Source organism: Pteropus alecto, unplaced genomic scaffold, assembly GCF_000325575.1.
Source record: "Pteropus alecto unplaced genomic scaffold, ASM32557v1 scaffold166, whole genome shotgun sequence".
NCBI lineage: Eukaryota > Metazoa > Chordata > Mammalia > Chiroptera > Pteropodidae > Pteropus > Pteropus alecto.
The window spans coordinates 8,664,580-8,683,140 of record NW_006439757.1 but is presented as its reverse complement, the minus strand read 5'-3'; the positions used below and the strand labels follow the sequence as shown (position 1 = coordinate 8,683,140).

At 38.4% G+C, this 18,561-nt stretch overlaps 1 protein-coding gene across 1 annotated transcript; it reads left to right on the top strand.

Moving 5' to 3' along the window:
- Nucleotides 1-448: 448 nt before the first annotated feature.
- Nucleotides 449-17,208, top strand: TMEM192 (transmembrane protein 192). The gene is made up of 6 exons (XM_006917014.3): nt 449-599; nt 5,267-5,413; nt 6,756-7,020; nt 11,316-11,450; nt 15,346-15,448; nt 15,746-17,208. The coding sequence occupies exons 1-6, from the start codon at nt 573-575 to the stop codon at nt 15,882-15,884; spliced, it is 816 nt and encodes a 271-aa protein (XP_006917076.1). The 5' UTR covers nt 449-572; the 3' UTR covers nt 15,885-17,208.
- The last annotated feature ends 1,353 nt before the right edge of the window (nt 17,209-18,561 follow it).

Below are 18,561 nucleotides of genomic sequence, written 5' to 3'. Positions count from 1 at the left end.
CTACGGCTTTTAACGTGATTTCTTTATTCAGGCCCATTGGTGAAATCTGTGAATATGTTATGGAAATTAGAATCTTTATTCCGTTCGTGTCCCTTTGCTGGTGGAGTTTTGAGCTAAAAATGGGAACCCTAAAATTCTACCGCTGGTTCTGCTTACGCATGGAACTGTGCCTGCAAACAAAAACTAAGGAAGACCGAACAAGCTGACGACTTAAAGAGAAGCAAGTGGCGGCCGAAAATAGTTAGATTCTTGGACTTGGAACGCATCCTTTAATGCCCAAGTCTCTGGCTAATAGCGAACCCAACGGAGAAGACAGGATTCCTAGGAATTGAGGAGGATTCAGCGGCGGCCACGGCCCACAGGTCCCAGTCTTCATTCAGGGCGGGACACGCCCCTCACTGCCTCGGCCAATCGGGAGTGAGGGGGCGGGGCCCAGGGGACAGCCAGAGGCCGGGCGGGCGCAGGAGTAGGGGCAGGCGGGTCTCTGGAGGTGGCAATTTTCTTGGGCCCACGGCGCTTGGGAACCGGTGGAGAGGCTGGGCTGGCCTGGCTTCGGCCTCAAGCGTCGGGCAATGGCGGCGGGGGGCAAGCTGGAGGATGTGAGTGCACGAAAGTGGAGGGCGGCTGGCCCGGAACCCCTTCTTCCTGTGCTGGGCGCGCTGGGCGGAGACTGCGGGAGGAAGCCACCCTAAATCCGTGCGGCCGCAGCAGGAGGCGGTGCCTGCCGCTGGGCTGCCCTGGAGCGCGGGGTTGCGGAAGGCACCAGGGCAGGTCGGGGTTCGCAGTGCGCCGGCTCTAAGCTTGTTTTCCCGGGTGGAGGCCAGGGTGGGCTGCTGGCCGGTGGCCGCATGGGTGCTGGGGTCCCAGGCAGGCGCCTAGCCCACGCGCTGTGCGCATCATTGATCCCGGAACTGAGAGCTTCACGTGACGCGCGCCTGGCCTGACAGCCCTGGCTCCCGGCGCGTCACAGGGCGCCGGGCCCTTGGCTCCGCTCCATCGCCCCTGGGGCTCAGGAGGTGAATCTCCCGGCATCGTGGGGCCTCTGCCTCGGCCTTTGAGGGCTGTAGACCTGGGGCGGCTGCAACACGCAGACCCGCCACTGGCGTCCCGCGGGCAGACCTGTTGCTGTCATCACCCGGAAACCCACGTTAGAGAAAAACAATATCGTGATGTTTTGAATCTAGAATCTAGACATGGTAGGAATAAAAGGATTTTTAAATTTTCTTTCTTAGGTGGATTCAAACCGAATTACTAAAATAAATAAATAGATAGATAGATAAATAAATAAATAAATAGTGCCCTCGTTTATAGTGTATGTAGTACAGAGTGATAGCATAATTGCAAAAATCTTTGCCTAAGAATATTAAAACATTTTTAGAGCAAATATATTTGTGCCCAGATTAACTGGTTGCCCCATTAACACAAAAAATGTTCTTGCCCTTGAGAAATGAAAAGTTGACAGCTACATTAAAGCACTAATTTCGATTACTAAATTAATAGAAATATTACTGTGATCCTATCACTGAATAAGGTACATCAGGCAAGGCACATGAAACACAATCCCAACCCTACAGGACCTTAGATTCTTGTGTAAATAGCGATTATAGTTAAATTATCTTGACTAAAGAAAGATTAAACAGTTTCTAATGATAAAATTAAAAATTCCCCCCCCCTTTTTTCCCCTAGTGGAGAAAATGGAAAACTAACTGTAAGACCTAGAAATAGATTTGAGACTCATATATTTAAAGAATAATTGCTTCTAAATTTTCAAGGGTGGGAGTCATGGACTGACAATGTATGGAAAAAATGAATATCTGAGAGTAAAATGAAAGAAACGTGTGCAGTAAGTGCTTCTTTGTTAGTAAGCTACCCTAGTGTTCTTGGATCTACAGCTTTTAGCTTTAGGATGAATACAATCCTAGAAATCTGTTTCACCAAACAATTGTAAATTAATGTCTCACCAACAATTACGTAGCTAAATCACTTTCGATATGAGCAAGTTGCCTGCATGGATATTTTGTGGATATGATTTCTACCATTCAATAAAAAGCTAAAAGTTATGTCATGTCATAGGCCCAGACACTTCAATGAGTTAAAAAAGAGGCATAGGCTTTTTAGTTTGGGTTCATTGTTTACAAGCAGTGAAACCAACTCTGGCTAATTTAATATAACACTGGCAGCATGCTGCACTTTAAATGGGGAAAGGGTTAAGAAAGGGATTTATTTAAAAGGCCATAGCGTTGATGAACACCTCAGCCTCTGAAAGGACACAAACAAGGGCAGCTCAAGTCCTTTCAGAGTCTGTCGTGGAATGAATCTGCCTCAACCATGGTCTCCCTTTGCTTTGCTGCTCACAGAGATGGATTGGCCCAGCCCTCTTTAGTTCCATGACCAAACAATTGGAGATTAATATAAGTGAGGACTTGCTATAGATTACTGTCTATGGTTAAGGTCTCAATGCTAGCTTCATTTAAATCCCCAGGTCCCAACTGTTTAAGAAGTTGGGCAGTCTTTCATTTAATCCACACGCAATCAGGTGCTATATATCAGGTGCTAAAGATAGAACATAATATAATAAAGTCCTGTCCTTGTGAAGCACACCTTATTCCAGTGACTTTGATATCTTATGCTTAGTATTGTAAGTTATAATCGAGATGTGTATGAGTCAGTTTAAAACTAATTCAGAAATGACATGCTAGTAATAGCAAATAAAGACATTAAAAAGTTATTATAACTTTTCTATGTGTTCAAAAGGTTAAAAAGACACATGGAAGATCTGAAAGAGACCCAAGTCAAACTCGTAGGGATGAAAACAACAATGTCAGATGAAAAAGGGAGTAGGAACAGCATTGAGGCATCAGAGAAAGCATTATTTTTGCTGGAGCAAGTATTTGACAAGGGAGGAGGAGTACCTAGATGCACAGAGATTGAAAAGGTGTCCTGTGAGATGGGAACAATGAACAGCAGCAGAAGGGAGAGAAGGAGATGGGAGAGGCAAATCCTGAGAAGCAGCTTGAAAATGGATTGTAAATAGAGAGGCAAATCCTGAGAAGCAGCTTGAAAATGGATTATAAATAGCCAGACTAAGAATTTAGGTCTTATCCTGAGGATAATGGGGAGGTACCCAAGGTTTGGGGGAGAGAAACATGAATGTTCATCTTGGAAGAACTTTGACAGGACTGAGAGAGGTTGCTACAGTCTGGAGATTGGAAGGTACTAGCATAGGCCACGAAAAACGATGGGGGCCTGGACTGAGATAGAATAGAGAGGAAAGAACAGATTTAGGAGTTAGAATGGTCATGAATGTTATATGAGGAGCGAGGGAAAAGCAAGAATTAGAATTGTGGCTAATACTTATTGATTGCTTACCCTATGCCAAGCAGTGTTCTAAGCACTTTTATGTGTAGTAACTCATTTTATCTTCCCAACAAAGCTATGAAGCAACTTCTGTTATTCTCTTTCTTACAATTAGGAAACAGACAGAGAGAGATGAAGTAGCCTGCTCACAGCTAGGGTTAAGTAGGACTTATATTTGAACCCAGGCAGTTTGTCTTAGGAGCCTGCCCTTAATCACAGGATGTACTGCCTCTGGTCAGAGTTGATTGTCCCCACAGCTCTTGATAATTGCTTCTGATTATGATGATACCATACCATAACTGAGTTAAGGAACACTGCGAGGACAGGCTTACAATGTTCATTCATCACATATTTATTCCCTGAGTGCCAACCATGAGTCACTGTTGGGCACTAGGATTATAAAGACGTAGGAAGTAGGGATACAATGGGACTCATGAGGTCAACTGGGGAAGATAGTGAGAAGACCATCACAGGATAGTATGATAGAGGAGGTGAGCACCAAATGCTTTGGAAGACTTGGAGGGGTGGCATGATCCAGATGCTTGGGTACCCAGGAAAGCTGCCTAATGGTAATTGCCCGACCTGTGCCTGGAAGGCTGCGTGGATATTAATTAAGGGAAGAGCTGTGAAGGCTAGGACATCTGCTGACCAAGAAAGAACTAGAGGCAGAGGAGCCTTAAAGAGAACAGAAATAATTATAATCGCACCATGAGTTGTGGCAAACTAAACAGGAAGCTGTGTAGGCATTGAATAAAAACATTGCAGAGCAGCATTGAATGCCTTAGATTGAAAATCAAGCAGCCCACCCCAGATCTGGCTCATGTCCCAGATTACTGTATCATCTTTATAATCCTAGTGCCCAACAGCCATCTCACACCACTTGTCCCATCTTCTACCCCTTCCCAAATAAGGAGCCCTTACTTCTGTCTTTGAATCCTATTCTCAGGCTTTCCTTTCGTGCATTAAGTCTTTATTTTCCTCTCATTCTAGTACAACTAGCTAACTTAAATTTGTTGCATCATTTGTGCTATTCATTTGCTGATTTATTACTTCCCTATTATATACCACGCACTATATTCTATTGTAAATTCTGTATTGTTTAGTCCTGCATGCCTTTATCCCTAAACTCCCCAATGGAAATGTAATCTCCTTTTGGACTGTGTCTTATATTCTTTTATCTTGGATACAGTCAGTGCCTTACATATAATAGTTTTTAGTAAGAGTCTAAGATTGACAGATTGTCGTATGCACCAGAGACTAGGATGGACTGTTCCAAGACAATACCTTCAGTACCTGTAAACATGACTAGCTAAATTTTTAAGTTGCAGGTAAACCTTTGCCGACTATTTCAGTGACATTGCAACTGGTTGTTCTCATTGAGAATCTGGCATCTATAGACTAGTCTCGAGGGTGTATCAGGGTGATCTGTTTCTATTAGTCCTCTAAAATATGTCTATCATAATTCAAAGTTTGTTTTAAGACCTCTTAATAAAGCCTCCACCAACTTTCCAAAAATTTTTGGAACATAGAGACATAGTTTAAGAATTGCAACCTTATGTAATTATTTCATCAATAATATTAAATAAATCAATATCTAAATTTTAGAGCTTGAAAAAAATTATTGGCTTTAATCTCATTATATATTACCTTGTCTGAAAACAAATTAAGATGTCCTCTACCTGTTTTAATAATTGTTGTTTTTCACCAATTTGTGTACAATAGTTACCTAGAAGCTTATGGTATATTTACAAAATTGGCTTTAGCTAAAGAGTTTTTTGTGTTTTTTTTTTTTTTTTTTTTTGCCTCTAACTTGTGGAATGGTTTAAAGTGTTAAAGTTTAGTAGATTTGCCTTAGAAACATAACCCAGAAAATGGTGATTATAGCTTAATGCTTTTTTCTGCACCCCAGGGTTCCTTGGATCTCACCCAAAGTATTGAAGACGACCCCCTTCTGGATCCCCAGCATCTACCACATCATTCATTACATGCTCAGTTCACACCAAGATTCCATCCGCTTCCTACGGTCATCATAGCAAATCTTCTCCTGTTAATACATGTAAGTTGGCTGGGAAAAAGCGATCCATCTAGAGGTGATGGTCTTAAAATATATATAGAAGCTCTTCAGAGGGCAATTTGGCTATATCTATTAACATTTTAAAATGTATATACTTTTCTATGTGGTGACGGCAAGAAATCTAACTATGGGAAGTGAACACAGTGTAAATATATATATGCCTTACTGTTAAAGTATATAGTTGAAACTTATTAGATTTCATTAACCAATGTCACCATAAAAAATTAATTAATTAAAAAAATAAAATAAAACAAAATGAGCATACTGTTTTACTCCTATCTTTACTTCAAAGGATTTATTGTAGACCTATGTGCAGTATTATCCAATTTCTTTTTTAAAAAATGGATAATACTGTATTTATTACTGGACAGTAGTGTTTCTCATACTTCAGCATGCATCAGACTCCCGGGCAGACGTGTTGAACCTCAGATTGCTAGGCCACACCCCCAGAGATTTTGGTTCAGCTGGTCTGGGGTGAGACCTGAGAGTTTGTATTTCTAATGCTTTCCTGGGTGATGCTGGTCTGGAAACCACACTTTGAGCTACTATGCTACAACTATTTATTTTCATCTTAACATGTCATATCAATCTATCCAAATTAATAAACAGATTTAGTTAATTTTTTTATAGCTAAATAATATTCTATTATATGTGTGGCCGTCCCTTAATTTATTCAAGCATTCTGTTATGAATAGACACATATACTTGGACAGTTTTCACGTTTTGCAAATATAGAGAATCCTGCAGTAAATATTCGTATCCATGTGTACTAAGTCCTGGTGCTTTTACTTCTAAGGGATGGAGTCTTTAAGGTAGGATTTCTGGGTCAAGATATTTCTAAATTATTTTTCAACAGCAATTCTCAGACCAGTCAGCAATTTATGAGAATATCTGTTTGCCTGCATTTTGACACCAATCTTTTAAATTTTTGTCAATTTAATTGCATAGTTTTTCTTGTCTTAACACTGAAACTAAAAATAAACTCTTTCAAACCAAGATTTTTATTAGTTACCTTTAAGGCACTAAATAAACTGTTTTTACTCTTTTTGATATAAGAGAAGTGGGTAGAAAACTTTAACATTAAGTACTCATCTCTGTTAGATGGAATTTGGGGTGATTTTTATTTTCTTATTCGTGATTTTATTTGTTTTCCAAGTTACTTGCAAATTTTTCTCCAAATTTTCTGTTTAAAGGGTTTGTAAAAACATGTTTTTAAACTCATTTATAAAAAGTCAATAGCAAAAGTCGGAGGTTTAAGGATGGTGATTATTATTCCTTAAATCCAAATAATGAATTTTAACACTACCGCTTTCCTTTCCACCAGGTTGTGTTTGTTATTTTAGCATTTTTAACAGGTGTGCTTTGTTCTTATCCTAATCCAACTGAGGACATGTGCCCAGGAAACTACACCAGCCCGCTGAAAGTCCAGACGGTCATAATCCTTGGAAAAGTTGTGTTGTGGATTCTGCATTTCCTTCTTGAACGCTACATTCAGTATCACCACAGCAAAGTAAGAAACCGAGGCTATAACATGATCTACCAATCAACAAGGCATCTTAAAAGACTTGCACTAATGATACACTCCACTGGTAAGCCCATTTGGCTGTCTCAGCTTGCCTGTGGCTTGATTGAGTGGCAAAATGACAGCAGAAAGAAAATGTGAAGTTTGATTTTATAATCGAATACAACAGGTCCTTGAATAATGTTTCATTCAGTGTCATTTTGGTAAAATGTTGATAGGACGCTGTAGAAACTTAACTCTTGTTTATCTCAATTAGCCTGTGGTAAAATTGGTTTCTTTATACGTCGTTTTGCTTAGTTGTGGAACCTGTTCAAGATAAGTGAGGACCCACTGTAGATTCTCTCATTTTTGTAACAATGATAATATGTGTTGTGGCCACTAAAATTCGGATCACCTAAATGTCTTGAAACTTTTCTTAATTTTATATATAACCTTTAATATATAACCTTAATTTTCCTTTGAAATCTGTGTTTATTATTATATGGAGGAAACATCATTTTTCCTCTACCCTTCCTGGCTCTTGGCTGATACCCCACTGTAATAAGACAGATTAACAGGAGAAAAACAAACAACAGGTTAATAACTTGTATGCCTCCTGCCTGCATAGGAGAGACCCAGAAAAACTGAGTAAAACCCCAATGGCCCAAGTCATCACCTTAAATAATATCTCCAGCTAAAAGACGAAAGAAGATGAGGGGTGGGGATGGGATGACACCAGGAAAAGCACAGTAAACAAGGCTAAGATTCTTATGCATATTTAAGTAGGCGCATTCTCTATTAATAATAGTTTCTTGAGATTTAGAGTTATCCTCTTCCTTGTACAGAGAGGAAGATGTTCTTGCAAATGGATAACTTTTGCCTGGTTTTCAGAGCTTTTTCTGTATCTGCTGTTTCTTAAAAATAGTCAGCTTAAAATCATCCTTATGCCCAAAAGTCATATTTTGGGATGGCATTTCCTGCTCCCCTTCATTATAAACATGGTGTGCATGTATTCCTATGTGAAATGTAGAAATTCCATTTCCTTATTCATCTCAAGATTTAAATGCTACTGCTATTCGATACTTGTAAGATAAGAGGGAATTGTTTTATTTAAATGAAGCTCAGTACTAGTACTTTTCTTGCAGTAAGAGAGAGACTTATGTAATAAGATGCATTATCCAAAACTGAAAATGAAAAGCAGATTATGAAGGCAAGATCAGAAAGTCCATAGAGGATTTAGAATGTATGAGTGCCTGCTTTTCTTTATTGCTGTAGACATTTTAAAGGCTTAATGGCATTAAACTGAACTTCTTTAAGCATTTTTGCCTTAAATTTCCATCATTTTTAAAGACCCTCTTTTTCAATTTGAGTCCAGAATAAATCTTTAAACATTTTTGAAAACAGATTAGAAATGTATTTTTCTCCCAAACAGCTCTACAGAATTTAATTTTTATTTTTCTTCTGTGTTCTGTTAATACATTTCCTTAAGGGCAAACTGTGAGTATATCCACTCAGTGACGTTTTCAGTGGAAGCTGAAGGGCCTTGCTTTAACAGAGAAAGAAGCATTTTGTAGAGATGGCTAATTTTCACTCACCCAGAAGGGGACAGTTACTGCTCCTTGGTTTTGTAGGTTCAACTATTGATGTGTAGGACTCTTTCTTGGCCACAAGATGTCACTATCACCTCTCCTACCTCCATAAAGATAAAAGCAAAAACCTATTTTTAACTACTGAAAGACCTTATATGCTCTGTGAGCAAAATAAATGATCAGTTTCTTAAGTGATTCTCTAGAAATGGCATTTTTGAAGCCCACCAAGAGATTGTCTGATCTTTACCTCTCCTCTGACTTTCAAATTTTTGTTAAACATGTTACCCACAATCAAAGTATTTCCAAGCAATTGGACCCTGAGTTTAATCTCAAATAACATCACTTGTATGTTGCTCACATAAAGACCCAGAAAATCAAAGAGACTGGAGAAGGTATTTACCTTGTTTCTATTTTTTTTAAGTATAATTTTTCTTATTTGAAGAAAAGGTAAGTCATAAAAGATATAGAACTTCCAGCTAATCAGAAAGTTATAATTATTAAGTATATTTTTTCTTATTTGAAGAAAAGGTAAGTCACAAAAGATATAGAACTTCCAGCTAATCAGAAATTTATAATTATTTTTTTTTATCACATGTGATAGTGTTGGGTATTGATTTGCTTCATCCTGATACTTTCTGTTTTTCTCTAGAGAGAGAAAAATAAATTTATTTTATGTGGTGGAGATGGGAGGAGGGGCTTTCCTTTCCTTACAAATAAGTTGAAAATATTTATCTAATTTATCTGTTTTCCTTCCTTAGATCCAAATATATTTGAACTCTCAAATATTATTTGTTCCATAGCGAGTTGCATATTTAGTTGTTTGTTTTTCCATTGAAATGAAAACTTGGCCCTTTACTTAAAAGCAGTAATTTTCAATTTATCAGATGGGCCCAGACAAGTAGTGTTTCTCTCAGAGGTCTGAAAGGTTGAACCCAGAGATTGAAGACATGCAAAAGTTAGTTTGAAGAGCATTTAAGATCTTGCTCCCTGGCATCTGTCATCAGTTCGGTTCAAATAAACTCTTATAAAAATTCTACCAAAAAAACCCCAAAACACGAAACCCACAACAGTGCAGTTGGAGGGAACTACTCTAGAATGTAAATTCTGGAAGGAATACTTACTTATAAAAGCAAGTTGCAGTGAGAATTCTAGGGCCTGAGGTTGGAGAGATTGTGTGCTATACACCCTTAGCTTTCACTGGCCCCACATTGCTCAGGAGAAGGTGCTCTTGAGAACACGGGAGCAAAGAGGCTAGGTCTTGCTGTAGTGTAGCCTGAGACTATAAGTCTGCCATGGAGACTTGCTTTGAGGAGGAGCCGAATGGCATATGCCCAGTATTGGGATAGTTTCCATAAAACCAGTATTATTATAATGATGATATTTATTGAACTCTGATAGTAAGCACAGTAGCAGCAGGTGGGAGTACACGGTGAAGAATGAGGCTGGAGAGGTTAGCCAGGGCCAGATCCTGAGGGAGGCAGAAGGGAAGCCACTGAACTGGAGGGGCTTGTTGAGATTTGTGAGATTTAGAAAGAGCCGGGGAGTGCATTTGGTTGGAGCAAAACTGATTAGGCTGCGGCAGCAGCCCAGCGGCGAGGTGATCTTAGTCTGAACTGAGACGCGGTGCTGGGCAGGGCTTCCTCCAGGTGGGCACTTTTATAATACCCATGGCCCCGTGGGGGCGTTTCCAGTGGCCTCCCACGAGGCTGCAGACTTCTTGTCCAGAGGGCCCCCGATTATGCCCCGTGACCCACCAACCTGCGGCCATGTAGGAAATGCACAGCACATCAAAAATCCTCTGAAAAGGGTCGTGTTCGCTTCTGTGCAGAGGTTTTTTTTCTCTCTAGATGTTGTAAATTATATTTGTCTTGTTCACAAAACTAACTTACAAATCAAGCAATCTGTCAATATGCTAAATATGTTGTGACTGGTCGTTCGAGTGTAACGGGAGGATTTCAGGCTTGTTAGAACAGAGCTTTGTGCAGTGACTTCTGATAGGCCACTTAAACATGGCTCTTTGGCTTACAGTCATCTCGTTTGTACCAAAAAGATCAATCAAATAGGCATTTCCTCCCCATGACCAGACTTAGATAAATATATTAAGTAAGGTTTAGGAAATTCTAATACTATAGGAATGGCTTTAGCCCCTTAACTTTTTCTTTGACCGTCTTCAGAATAAAAGTGCAGAATGAGGTTTAAGTGGTCTTAAAAAATAATGGATATGCTGAGCAAGGGGGTGAAATAAGTCATATTTGTTGAATACTTATTATTTTTCACACATTAACTCACTCCTCACAACAGCACCATTGTGAGGAAGGTACTGTTATCCCCATTTTTCAGATGAGGAAGTCAAGGAGCAGAGGTAGTTGGTCATCTGTCCAAGGTTAGCCATGTGTCCCAGGTTTTCCTCCAGGTGTCTGGAACATAAGACACCCTCATGGCCGTGCAGGCCTCCTGTGGCGTACCGCGTGACCAGAATGGGCTACTAGGGTCTTCAGGTGCCAGTGGATCTTGAAGAACTGGCATAATGCACAAAGGACCCAAAGGAATGTCATTGTTAATAATTCTGTAAAACAACAAAAAAATTATCCCTTAGTTTTTAAGAGTCCAGACTCTTATGTATTTTATTATGAGACACCACAATTCTTAGATGTGTTTTTCTTTTCCCAAAAGATGAGCAGTTTTTAGTTTTTGTCCTTTAACTTCCTTCACTGCGAAGTTTAAATGCATGCGTGGCCTTGTGGGCGTCAGCGCTGGGCTCTGGCTAACATCGTGTCTCTTTTCTTTCTCTCAGGCAACACGGTACTTCTCCTGGTACTGTGCATGCAGCATTCCTTCCCCGAGCCCAGCAGGTTGTATCTTGACCTCGTTCTAGGCATCCTGGCCCTGGAACTGATCTGTTCTCTGATGTGTCTACTCATCTACACAGGTGAGAAATGCAACTAGGCTGTCCTTACAAAGACCTACCTGAAGCCTAGCCCATCATCTCTGCCACAAGGAAGTTTTTCCATGTAGCTGAGAACCTGTTAAACATCTATCTCTCTCAATGCTGACCACATCCAGACTTCTCTCATTTCAAATCAACAGGAAGATGCCAGTGAGTCACATTTCTAAATCTGTGTCATCCACAAATTTTTGTCAACTGAAGTGAAGCCTTTTCATTGTAAATCAAAAACAGAAGACTCAAAAGGCCCACAAACTTTTGATTCTTCAAAGGAAACTGATATGTAAAGCCAGCATTTAAAATTTAAAATAACAAAATACTAAATTAGTAAATAAATAATGCATGCAAAACATAATTTAGCCCAAACTTGCTTTAGGATAAACAATTTAAAACCCACTTCTTTCTAAATTTAGAGCTGTCTAAGGGTTTGTCTGTTGTCTTTCTCTCAGAACCTCTCAATGTTTTAAAGTAAGCTGCAGATATGTTAACATGAGAAACAGATGAAAGGGTACTTTGACAGAAAAAAAATTCAGGCCCTGGAGAAATCTAGATTTCATTCCATCTGCAATGTTGACGTGTGGTAAAATCTGTCCATAATCGTAGCTAACTTTGTGGCAATGAGCAGCAGTCGTTTTGTGACAATAAAATACCTTACCTATCTATTTCGAAAGAGATCACTTCTCTAGTTATGAAGGAAGAAGTCACCTGGGGCTCCTTGAGGCCTGGAGAAGAATATTTAGAATACGAATGGAGTGACTAGTTTGTAAATGTGAACGGTGTCGCATTCTTAATTGACTTTTAATAAATTTTTCTGAAGTCATCAGCTAACAATTAGCAGAATTAGATAGAGGATTACATTTGTACCTCACTTTATAAAAGAAATATTGCCACCCACTTAATTTAATAGAAAAGTATAAGACTAGTTTTAAAGTAAGGTTAATTTTTCAGTATGTAGGAAACAGCTCAGTACTTCAGTAAAGTGATCCATGTGAGAGAAATGAACATTGACTGACCTTGTTGATTGATCAGTTTCATTCTATAACATACGTCCGTCAAGTTCTATAAATGCGGTTATAGTTTAAGTCTGAGAATTCAATCAGCATGTTATTTTGTAGTATTTCCACAACTTTTATTCACTACAAGGGGTGCAAGACTTCAGTCAGGTATTTTCTGTAATACCCATAGAATGCTTTATGACATAAAGTAGGTGGCAATAATATTCCAAAGATCACGTGTCATCATGTATATCAAGGGAGATTAATACTGTTAAAATGTAGTCCAAGTTTTAATTCTCTAGGATTTACTATACTATTTTTAAAGGATTTGCTAAAGCCTTTAAAATTAATTATGCTATAAATAAGATGGGTAATGTTAAAAACAAAAAGACCAAACTCGAGACCATTTAAAAGACAGAGGAAGGGGGTGTGTCGAGAATTGTGAGAACTAATTTTTACAGTTAGCATTATATTAGTTACATGACACTTAAACTTGAACAAAAAGAATTTTCCTTTCCTAATTGCAAAGAATCATTTTGGTCTATAGTCAAAGACTCAGAAGCATATTTCATCTTTATTTACACTAATTAATTTTTATCCAAATAAAATATACTATTAAAAATTATCTCTTTTAAATTTCAAACTAACATGCTTCCTACTTTAAGAAAACCCGAGAGTTGGTCATTCAGGCTTATGAAATCGGTGATTTATATAGGGAAGATTTATAATTATTATAATCATACATTTACTTAGTGTAGGGTTTATACAAATACTAAATTTTTTTAGAAGGTTTGAGTATGACTTTTCCCTCCATAACCTCGGTAAGCCTACTTTTTAAATTATACTCCTTTAAATGTACTGTGGGCTCTGACAGGAGAGATTGAGGGAGTCACTTCCAAAGATAACTTTTGCTTTTATTTGATGTCACAGAAAATTTTAGGTCGGTGCCCTGATAAATGCATTTTTCTTGCTTCTCTATACTTTAAAAGATAGCTAGTTTTGATAAATATTGATAGTAACTGCTTGGTACATGATTCTTTGATACACTAATTCTAATCTAATCTTGACTAATTTATTTGTATTGTAAGTAGTTAATCTCTAGAAACTTAGATGAACTCTTCTCATGAAATACTAATTTGGTTGACTGCCAATATCAGAGAAAACTAGGAAAATAAAACTTGAACAGTTTTGAGATACTAAATTTGATTAGCTCTTCATTCATTTGAAAAAAAGCAAAAGATTCAATATAGGCCACTCAGATATCGGCCTTCCAGCAGCCAGTAAAATTGTCCTCTAATTCATATTTTTTACTCCTGCCAACATGATTGTGTTCATAGGCGACTCTGATCGTTAACAACTTCTCTGTTCAGAGTTTTCTAATGGCCTAAGGAAGAAAATCTGAAATCTGAAATCTTAGTCCAGCATAAAAGGCTCTTCAAGAACCGGCCCCTAACCATCCCTGCTCTTCAGGGACGATGGTGAGATCCTTTCCATGACTGCCATTTACTCTCAGGATAAAATCGAAATGCCCTGATGTGGCACACCAGCCACTCCCATCTTCCCTGACCAGCTTTTCAGCCTCAGCCCTCGTCCATGCTCCACCCCCTGCTCACTGGAAACAAAGGGGCATTAGTTGAGTGATATGATAACATAGTTGAGTGATGTAATAACAAGAGTCCTTTTGCTTCAGGGAATTTAGATAGCCAAATAACTGCTCTTCGATTACCCTTGTATTGCTTTTGTCTTACTCTATATGACCATTACTGCAAATATCTGACAATGAAACACATAGGAAAACACTTGTTAATTTAATCTTCCTGTATAATGCACTCCTGAAAAGTGGTACTTGCTAAAATGTTTGAAGATCTTAGGATCCCTGTGCTAGGGCTCACTGAATTATTTGTAAAATAAATATATTTCAGTAAGCTTTTCAAGCTAGCAGTATCCGAAAGCCCCTACTTTGAAAGTATAATCTTGACCATCTCCTTTAAGTCAGAGGAGATGTAAAATTTAGGACACTTTGAGACATTACATTGTAAAATAGCTTGTTTTATGTTTCTGTCACTATTTTGTTCTGTGTTAAAGCTACTGATGGTCTCAATGTAAGTTTTAAATAAAAGTATTTTGTTAGAACACACACATACACACACTCTCTCTCCTCAGGATCTTAAGTTCAGGCTTCCCCCTCATCTAAGATACCCTCTCCTCCACAACTCCAGTTGAGTGATTAATTCTTGTTTCCCTTAAGGCTGGACTCAAGCCCACAGGAGGTTCTCTGAACCTCTCCCCGACCCCCATCCCACTCCTGCTGAGTAAGGGGCTGCTTTATAGGGCTGACCTAGCCCCTTATGTAAGCTTCCATTTATGGTCCTTTCCATACTGTCTGGAATGTGGGCTTATCATCCGTATTTCTCCCTAGACTGGTAGCTCGTTTTATATGGCAGAGCCCACAGGAAAGGCCTTAGAGTCCTGCTTCTTGGATTACAGCCCTGGCCTCTTGTCTAGCTTCTGTGGGCTGCACTTGATTTGATTGTAGAAAATAAGTAATAAGAGCACTCACTCAGGGTGGTTCTGAATGAAAAACATGTAAAACATGTAAAACAGTTCACCTGTGCCTTCTGTGTTTTAAGTGCACCAAAAAAATACCTGTTATTATTATCAAAAATAACAATAATTGCTGTGTTCCCAGTGCTTAGTAAAGGCCCGACACACAGTAGACTTTCAGATGTTGACATGGATAAACGAACCTGTTTGTTCACTTTATGAAGCATTTTTATTCATATTAACTGATTTGAAAAGAAGAGCCAACTAATGTTATTTGAATAAATGGAAATAGAAATTTCTCATAATTAGATTCCCTGACAATAATGACTTTATTATTTTAGTGAAAATTTGGAAATTTAATAAAGCCAAACCACAGCCTGATATACTTGAAGAAGAAAAAGTCTATGCTTACCCCAGCAATATCACGCCAGAGACTGGATTCAGGTAAGCTTTGGGAAGGGAGTAAAAAATGAGAGAAAGAGAACTATCAGAAACCATTCTAATGCTTGCAGATTATGCCTATGCATATCTGCCTTTAGAATTAGATTTCACGTTTACTTTCAGTTGTGGTGAAACCCGTTCTAATGAAAGAGTCTCATTTTGGAATATTGCCTTAGATATAACATCAAAGGAAAAGTAACAGATATAATATGCTGTACTTTCAGCAGTTTTCAGCTGGCAGAGACCTATTGCAGACTGTTGGTGATGTATGTAACCCGTTAATATCTCGATTCTTCGCAGGACCACTTCAAGCCTAGAAGAAATTGTTGAAAAGCAAGGAGACATAATAGTATACCTGAAGCGACACAATGCACTGCTGAGCAAGCGGTTGTTGGCTTTCACTTCCTCTGACCTAGATTCTCAGCCAAGTAAAATGTGAGAGGCTCAAGGTCAAGACAGCAATCACAGAGGGAGCCAGAGTCATTTAAGACTGATGGACTACCTGACAAGCTGACATAGGGATTTGCAGCTTTTGTCAAGTAACATTTTCCAATTTTTGTTGGAAACATGAATTCGGTTCTCACCTGTGTGACTATTTATTATGTAGGGCTTGTGAATCATGTGAAAAGTGCTTTGTAGAGCATTGCTAACTCAAGAAGAATGTCTGTTTTGTACTTTTCAAAATTATTTAACTGCCTGGTTTATCCTAGAACCAAAGATATAATTTAAACATCTCCTTGGCCAACACTTCTTCCACATGACATAAGAACCCGGTAATAATTTGGCTGTTTATTGATGGAATCTGACATGACAATGTATTTAAAACAAAGATTTGATCAAACTTTTAAACTGATGAGGAAACTTATGTCTTGTGTTAATATTTCTTCCCATGGAGCCTTATATGTATTTTATATACTTCTGTGATATTGGGTGGCAGCTTGGCCCTTGTAGCTCTTATAAAGAATTTCCTCACTGTAGGACCAGGGTTTCACTAGTTGATTTATTATGCTAACTCCTACAGTTTTCCATTCTCTAGAAAGAAGATATTTCTCTGATCAGTGTTAGACTAACCACTGCTGCCTGTCACATCTGTAGCACCTTCCAGTGGCAACACTTAAACTTTCTCTTTATTTTTGCCCTTAAGAAGTTACCATGAATTTCTAGTATTGACTTTATCTTCGTTGGGTCAGTAAGTTCAGTGATAGGAAAGGGATCTTCTGTGGCTTTAAGTTTGTCTAAAGGGGAAAAAAAGACACCTTTTTTTAGTCTTGGACTATATTTAAAAATTATGATGGGGATAAAATGTCATATCAACTTATAAAGATATTAAGTGTATCTAATTCTCCAGATGAAATGAAGCATTTTTATGAGCAAATGGCATTACTTCTCCAGTTTTCCTAGTGTGCCCCTTTTTCAATTTGCTGTTGGCACCTTTACATGATGCCTTAGAAAGACTTGGTTTAAAGCTTAACATGAGGGGAGGGGGTATTTGTGATAATGTATGATTATTTATTTATATATTTTTGGTATCTAGCTAAATATTTGGTTTGAAAACCCTCATGCTATACAACTGCTTTCTGGCAAGGGATGTAGTCGTTGGTCACACCCTCTATTACTCAGGGAAGGAGAACACCTGTTTCGTTTAGTTACAGCCACCCGGGGTTCTAAGAGTTTCCTAAGTGTGTCATCAGCAAGTGATACCACTGAATCCCCAGAATGACAAGATTCATAAACTAAAGCCAAAATTGTATTTGCAAAATTCAGATTGTATCCAAGTCTCCTGACTACCCCTTCTTCTTTCCTCCCTTTCTTATTTTTAAAATTTATTTTTCAATTACAGTTAACATTCAATATTATTTTGTATTAGTTTCAGGAGTACACCGTAGTGGTTAGACATTTATATAACTTATGAAGTGATCGCCCCAATAAGCCTTGTACTCATCTGACTCCACAGTTATTACACTATTATTGACTACGTTCCCTATGATGCACTTTACATCTCCATGACTGTTTTGTAACGACCAATTTGTACTTCTTAATCCCTTCACCTTTTCCACTCAGCTCCCCAACCCCACCCTACTTTCCTTCCTTGTTAATAAGTATGTCTTAAAACTACTGCCTTCTCTGGATCTGTCTCTGTGTTCTGGAAGTCTATAAACTTTATCATCAGCTGTTTTCTTTTCCAAAAGGAAAACACTGATGGTAGATGATCAATTCTTACTTATTTTTGAATTCAATTAGGACCTTTAGTCAGTTTCTAAGGTTTATGGGATGAACTTTAGTTTATGGAGAGGCATAGTTAAAACATTAAGATAACTCAGGTTCTGATGTGATGTCTGTATAACCTCTAATACCCTTTTCAATTCAATAATGAACATTTGAAATAATAAAAGAAAATGAAACTAAGTATCAACCAGCAAAACAGAAGAGTGACCAAAGCAATTTATTTATTTTTACATTCAAATTTCAGTGCCCATAAAGTTTTATTAGAATACAGCCATGCTCGTTTATATATTGTTCATGGCTACTTTCATGCTACAATGACAAATTTGTCCTTGTGGCAAAGACTGTATGTCCCACAAAGTCTAAATTTTTACCACCTGGTTTATTGCAGCAAAAGTGTGCTAATCCCTGTATTATGGGGTAAAGTCTAAATCCCTTACTAAGCAAAAGGAGACCCTTTAACATCTAGCCCATGCCTGCAAACCCAGCCTAATCTCCACTCCACTACCTGTGTTTGAAACCCAGAGGACCTGCTTAAAGTTACACTATCCCTTGTTTCAAGTGGTGCTCCCTTTTCCCAAAGACTCTTTCCACTCCTCCTCAAATCCTTCACAAATTTCTACCCGTCTTTCAAGACTCAAAGGGTTCCAGATTCAGACTCTGTTGTTCTAAATATGACTATTGCCTTAGCAATTATCGCTCTCTCTCCTCTGATTTCTACATACTCTTAGGTTACTTAGCATATTGATTTGAGTGCTTGATTACTAATTTTTCCTCCCTGAATTGAGTTCCTTGAGGACAGAAATATCACATTTACCTGTGTATCTGCAGTGCATGACAAGCAACAAATGTGGAAATCCTTATGTGTCCAAGAAAAAAAGAGAAAAGAGAGA